This window comes from Rutidosis leptorrhynchoides, chromosome 10 (genome assembly GCF_046630445.1).
Source record: "Rutidosis leptorrhynchoides isolate AG116_Rl617_1_P2 chromosome 10, CSIRO_AGI_Rlap_v1, whole genome shotgun sequence".
In the NCBI taxonomy this organism is placed as follows: Eukaryota; Viridiplantae; Streptophyta; class Magnoliopsida; order Asterales; family Asteraceae; genus Rutidosis; species Rutidosis leptorrhynchoides.
This window is the reverse complement of record NC_092342.1, coordinates 203,721,137-203,728,213: the sequence shown is the minus strand read 5'-3', so window position 1 is coordinate 203,728,213 and position 7,077 is coordinate 203,721,137. Positions and strand designations below refer to the sequence as shown.

Here is a 7,077-nt window from a genome sequence, read left to right as displayed (position 1 = left end):
AATTCGCCAATGCTCTTATCCCAACCATTCATGTTGTAATTCAACACGAAGGGGTCAAACCTTTTTGACAAAGAGTTGAGGATAAGGTTCGTGGCTAATTCATTAGACACGTTACAGTTTAGACAGTGCAATCGATCAATTAGGCTTTTTATCTTAAGAACATAGGATGAGACGGATTGGGAGTCGTCCATTCGACAAGCATGAAGCGCTCGAACCGTTTTGAAGCGCTCAATACGAGCTTGTTGAAGGAATATCTCCTTCAACTGAGTGATCATCTCTTATGCTCCATGATGCTCAAAGTCCTTTTGGAGTTCGGGGATCATGGTCTCAAGCATAAGGCAAGAAACCTGCACCAAATTGGCGCAATATTTCTCCCAATATGCCATACCCTCGACATCCTCCTCCTCGGGTTGATCGGGAATGGGGTCTTCCAACACATACGCTATATCCTCAAGATTAAGGACAATTCTTAGATTGCGATACCAATCCATGAAATTCGTATGGTTGAGTTTTTCCTTTTCGAGTAAGGACCTCAATGATAGGTTATTAAAGTTGATTGGTGCGTTTGGAATGTTGTTGTTATTGGCGGCCATCTACAAAATTTAACAAAGTTTGTTTAAGTATTAATTTTAATTTAACAATAAATACCCTTTTAAATCCAATTGATATATTAAATTCTAGAATCCAACGGTAAACCAAATTTTGGTTAGGTAACCTTTATCCCGTTATTTGATTTAGCTAGGTAGTCTTAAATTGACAATTGCAATCCATTTTCAACTTCTAGAGTATGGGATCATACAATCCTTTTGTATGGCATATTTATCCCATCAACGCCTATTTGTTCCTCATGCTTCGGTGACCCTAAGTTCATGATTTCCAAATTAAGTCGTCCAACTTGTGTAAACGTGTAAATTTAACATACAAGTGGTTAGGTGACCTTTATCCCACGAGCATGTAAATTCACCTTAATCATATTAGTTTGCTTATAACGGTTAGATGACCTTTATCCCATTATTAGTTCCCTAACATGTTTAAGTGTTTACATAAATGGATGGCGTTAAACTTGTTAACCTACTGTGTAAAAGGGTTTTAAGGTTTCTTTATTCTAGTTCAAGAAAACTTTTATACCATACACTAACATGCATTTAGTGTGTGGTTCATGTGAACATCCATTTTTCATGTCATGTAATAAAGCCAATTTCATTACTTTGATAAAAACCATTTTATATGTGTAATCCTTTTCTTATTCTTAATAACCATTTATTAACGTCCTTTTGTCATTTCAATTTAACCATTTAAATGTCGTTTTGCTTGTTGTTAACTTGTGTGATTGTAGTAATAAAATGCACAACCCACAATCATACAAAACAACCATACATGCAAAACAATATGTTCACAATCAAGCCTTTTGGTAGGCATTTTGTTTAGCTGAAAACAAAATGCCACCGGTTAATGGGTCGTAACACAAAATAGGAGATTTTACATCTCCCACTAAATCTTGCATCTTCCTTGTCTCCATCTTGTGCATCTTCATCTCTTTACAAAATATATCCTAATACATTTTTCTCTAGAAAATGAAAATACAACCTAATCTATTTTACATTCCCAATATAAAATAAATTACATAACCAAATGAATAATATTACAAACAAATTGAATAAATAATAAATCAACCAAACATTCAACCAAACACAATGTCAAGGCTTAGATTGTGAACATCATCATACAACCAAATATGAACAACATGGAACAACCCAAAACCCATTTTAGGACCCCATGAAATTCGGCCAAAATGACAAACCACCCAAACCCGAGAATTTTTGCATTCTACTTTCATGCATGTTTATAAAATGCAAAAATATAGTGGGTTTAATAACCATCTCGAAGCATATTTCAACAACTTCGGCTCTAGATACCATTGTTGGGATTTAACAAGTTCATAATATACTTAAAACATTTGAAGATTAAACATAGCGGAAGCATGTGTATATTACCATTTTGAAACTTGTTAATCTTTAACCATTTAAAGTTAAATCCCAATTAGGATCAAGTTATGAAATATACTTACAAACTACAAGCAAGAAAAGAGTTTATACCTACTCCAAGCTTGTTGGTGTATGATGGAGATGATGATGAAGAATGGAGCCTCAAATGGATGAAACCTCAAGTAGTTATACCCCAAGCTAACCACCAACACCTTGTACTATGGTTAGGATTTAATTTACACTTAAAAATAGCTTTCAAAATCAACTTGAGAACCCTTTCTCCCTCCCCAAAAGCTCACGGCAACAGCAGCAGTTTTTAAAGAGTTTTTTTGCTTGTTTTTTATATGTGGTTGCATGTTATTTTTTTGCCTCCAAGAGTGCTAGACATATACTTGTGGAAATGGGAAGGATTGATCAAAAGATGGAATCTTTAAGCATGTGTATATGCCCTCCCAATGCCACTTCTATGTTTTTTTAAATAAAATGGTTTTATTTTATAAAATTAGATTTTATAAAACTTCCATTTTATTTATTATGTATGTGTACATCATTTATAAATGTATTTTATAAAAAAAATGTAACATAACATGATTAATTATTTAGCCTATAAATAATTAAATCCATATCATATAAATTATTCCATAATTTATATTTACATATCAAGTGTTATTATTTTAGAAACCATTTTCTTAAATTCAAGTGTCGCGTATTTTAATCAACGATCCAATCGCTAAGATCAAATACGAATAAGGTGTCGGTAAACTTGTTATTGGGTATGACCCGACTTGGATCAAAACATATTAGCCAAATTAATTTAATATGTCTCTCGGGCATATGAAATACCTTCAGCGCGGGGGCGTCACACTAAGAATGATCTGAGTTCTTTATGAGCTCTTCATGAATCAGCATTCCTCATTTTTTCAACTTTCAGGACTTTGCCATCTTGATACGCCAATTATTTTTTACTTTGATTTTCTTTTGATATTTCTTTTTCAGCATATCATTGTCTTTTGATATATTGATTTTGAGCTGCATCATAAATGGATTTTCCATATTTATGCTTGAACTCATGTTTCTTTGTTGTGTGCTAAGATCACTCGGAGGTGTTCTCCCTTAAATGCTTGAACGGTCCGCAATAAAGAATTATACGTTTCGACTTTAAGCGAGAAGGGACATTAACTTCAACATAAACTAATTTTATCTGACATTTTGGAGTTTAGTTTCGATTATTAAGTCTCAGGCCCATGACAACGTGGTATGCACCAGCCAGACAGATAATCCTCAACCCCTTAATCCAAGACCAACCTTTTCTAATGATTATCAATTATGATAGGGGATACCCTCAACCGACTGTTGAGTTCCTCAAAAATTATCATTAGATACTGTTTCAGAGATAATTAGGTGACGACCTTCAAACGCTACAGATCATCCATGACTTCCGAATCTTAGTTGATTCTTATTCTTAGTATGATTATCTAATGCCAAGAATTCGTAAGTCACGTCTATCAGTACATCACACAATAGATAAACATAAACGTTTAAATCAGTCCTTACTAATCAATTATCAATTCTCAGCACAGTAATTTCTTCATCTCCAACATATTAATCAAGACAAGCTCATTTTTGGAATTTTCCCCTAAAATACTAAAAACATAAATCTTTTTGTCTTTAAGCATTTTAAACAAAATGAAAAGCAGAAAATATCTACAGACAGGCATGCAAATATTAAGTAACTCATGTAAAGTTATGTAGACAGCTTTGATAATATGCAAATAAGAAAAGCATAAACTAATTATCTAAATGTCATGCAAGCTACATGCACAGTCTAAAAGTTTGATTGATCCTCACAGTTCGACATTCGAAATCACCTTGTCTCGATCGACAATGCTGTTCATCTCTAATAGGTGCAAGAAACTAGGTTTGTCAAAAGCCTTAGTGTACAGGTTAGCCCTTTGGTCCTTAGTACCTATTATCTTAACCTCTATGATTTTTTTTTTCATGACAATCACGAATAAAATGATACTTATACCCTATGTGCTTTGTCTTAGAATGTTGAACATGATTCTTAGTGACAGCAATAGCAGCAGTATTATCAATAAAGAGAGGAGAGAGAGAGATTCTTAGCCCGTAATTGCGAAGTTGCCGTTGAATCCAGACAACTTGCGAACAACAACTAGCAGCAGCTATGTATTCAGCTTCACATGTGGAAAGAGCAACTGCAGTTTGCTTCTTGCACTGCCAGGTCACCAGCCTTTCACCAAGAAATTGACATCCTCCTGATGTTGATTTGTTGTTGATCTTGCAACCTGCATAATCTGAATCACTGTATGCTACAAGATCAAACTTTTCATTGTTAGAATACCATATGCCAAGATTAGGAGAATGTAAGAGATAACTTATAATCCTTTTGGCAGCTGTAAGGTGAACTGTGTTAGGATTAACTTGGTATCGGGCACAGAGACATGTCGCGAACATTATATCCGGCCTTGATGCAGTAAGATACATGAGCGATCCGATGATTGCTTGATAGTAAGTTGGATCAACAGGTTCCCCTTCACAATCTAAAGAAATTCCATGATTAACTGCTAATGGGGTGGAATCTGGACGTTCTTGAGTCATACAGAATCGTTCTAGTATGTCATTCACATATTTTGCTTGGTGCAGAAAGATCCCGTGATCCGTCTGTTCGACTTGCAATCCAAGAAAATAGTGTAACAGACCCAAATTGCTCATTTCGAATTCGTCCTTCATAACCTGCTCGAACTCATCGACGAGTTCCTGCTTAGTCGAACCAAAAATGATATCGTCAACATAAATCTAGACCAAGATAATATCGTCACCTTGTACTTTAGTGAACAGAGTACAGTCTACCGTGCCCATTTGATATCCTTTTTCGATAAGATAACTAGATAAACGTCCATACCAAGCACGCGGGGCTTGATATAGTCCATAAAGGGCTCTCCGTAAACGCTAAACTTTGTCAGGATGAAGATGATCTTCAAAACCCGGTGGTTGATTGACATATACTCTTTCATTTAGCTTGCCATAAAGAAAAGCACTTTTGACATCCATCTGATAAAATTTGAAATTCATGAATGAAGCGAATGCCAAGAAAATATGAATTGCTTCCAATCTGGCAACAGGAGCAAAAACTTCATCGTAGTCGAATTCTGGATCTTACTGATAACCCTTTTCTATTAACCTAGCTTTGTAACGAATAACATTGCCATCTTCATCATATTTATTCTTCCAAACCCATTTAAGATCAACGACTTTAACACCATTCAGCTTCGTTACCAACTTCCAAACGTCTAACCGATAAAATTATTAAATCTCTTCTTGCATGGCCATTACCCAGTCAACATGCTTCAAGGCTTCTTTCGTTGTCTTAGGCTCAATTTTGGAAATATGACATTCATACTCGAAGAATGCAGCGGCAGCTGTCATATGAGTATCAACTTGGCCATCAAACTGAACTTGTCTTCTTGTTCGAACACACGCATTAGGATCGCCAATAATATTTTCTCTAAGATGAACAGCTATAGTTCTGGGAATTGGTTGTGCAGGAACAGGTATATTATGATGTAGATTTGTAGTATCACCCATATCTTCAGGATTTTCTGAACTTTCACTAAAAATATCAGATCTGAAGGTATCGTAAATGGGATCTTGATCAGATTCTTGAAGTGGTTCAACAACAAATGGAGTAGGATCAGGAGATTGAATAGGTGCAGACACTTCTGGCGCATTCTGTAAATCAAACAGCATTTGTAATTCCACTTCGTTCTCCACATGATCCGGAGCAAGATTGAATGAGTCAATCAGCTCACCATAGTTGTAAATCCAAGGATGGCTCTTTGGAGTAGCTTTGTGTTGGTTTCTCTCTGAACATCAACTTCAGACCATTCTTCCACACATCTGGTTTCGTTGTTGAAGACTCGCTTGTTAGGAGAACTATACCTTAAAAATACGCCGGTAACTACTTTAGCATCAAACTTACTTCCTGTTTTTCTCTTCAAGATGGTACAAGGTGCACCAAATGGTTCTAGATGCTTCATTGTAGGTTTTCTCCCATGCAGCAGTTCATAACAAGTCTTACCCAAACGCTTAACTGTAAGAACCCGATTCATTATGTAACATGCATTTGCAACAGCTTCTTCCTAAAAATGAACAGGTAGTGATGAGTCAGCTAGCATGGTTCTAGCATTTTCAATTAAAACCCTATTCTTTCTTTCTGCAACACCATTCATTTGAGGAGCATATGCAGAACTAAACTGCATATTGATACCCTTTTCAATACAGAAACCTGCAAGATACTGATTTTTAAATTCTGTGCCATTGTCGCAACGAATCTTTCTCACTTTTAGATTAAAACCTGTTTCTAATCTATTGATTAGCACCTTCAAGTTCTTAAAAGTCTCAAACTTTTCTTTCAAGAACAAAAACCAAGAAAATCTTGAATAATCATCAGTTACAACCAGACAGTACTTACTTCCATCAATGCTTTCAAAACAGATTGGACCGAAAAGATCCATATGCAACATTTCAAGTGGAGTAGAGATTGGATTGTACTTAATGTTGATGCATTTTGCATAAGTCCCTAGACATCTAACCCACGTCCATTGCAGGTACTTTAGTACGTAGGTTACCATGATCGCTCGTTCTTATCCTATCTATGTTTATATACAATTATAGGTACTGCAAGAACTACATATGGAAGTTTGACTATCTAGACTCAGTCAGACGTACGAGTGAAGGCTCACTCGTATGGCTGACAAGCTCATACACACGAGTGTGCTGAGCTGAGTCACAAACCTAATTTGTATACACATACACGAGTGAGTGATCACCCGTACAGTTGAGTCTGTACACTCGTACAAGTGAGACATGACTCTTGTGGTTGACTCATCAGCAGGGGTATATATTGTATTTATGTTCTTCATTTTAGGTTAAGCCTCTCATTTACACAATCACTCAGATCTGGTAACCTGTCCGATTCTCTCTCAGCTCAAATCCTTGCAAAAGGTGAATAATAGCTCTAGGTGTTGATCTAATCACACAATCATTGTATTTTCACTCCCAAAAAGTATTT

At 35.8% G+C, this 7,077-nt stretch overlaps 1 protein-coding gene across 1 annotated transcript; it reads right to left on the bottom strand.

The window, feature by feature from the left end:
- Positions 1 to 278: 278 nt before the first annotated feature.
- LOC139870757 (uncharacterized mitochondrial protein AtMg00810-like) lies at positions 279 to 4,718 on the bottom strand. Its single transcript, XM_071858535.1, has 2 exons — positions 4,292 to 4,718; positions 279 to 442 (listed from the first exon to the last, which is right to left on the bottom strand). The coding sequence occupies exons 1-2, from the start codon at positions 4,716 to 4,718 to the stop codon at positions 279 to 281; spliced, it is 591 nt and encodes a 196-aa protein (XP_071714636.1).
- Positions 4,719 to 7,077: the final 2,359 nt, after the last annotated feature.

What these genes read in the sequence shown, in the direction of transcription:
- LOC139870757 (XM_071858535.1), bottom strand. Translation starts at nt 4,718, where the DNA reads ATGAGCAATTTGGGTCTGTTACACTATTTTCTTGGATTGCAAGTCGAA. An exon ending in CAGTGATTCAGATTATGCAG is followed by an intron (nt 443 to 4,291) that starts GTTGCAAGATCA and finishes TTGAGGATATAG; the next exon opens with CGTATGTGTTGGAAGACCCC.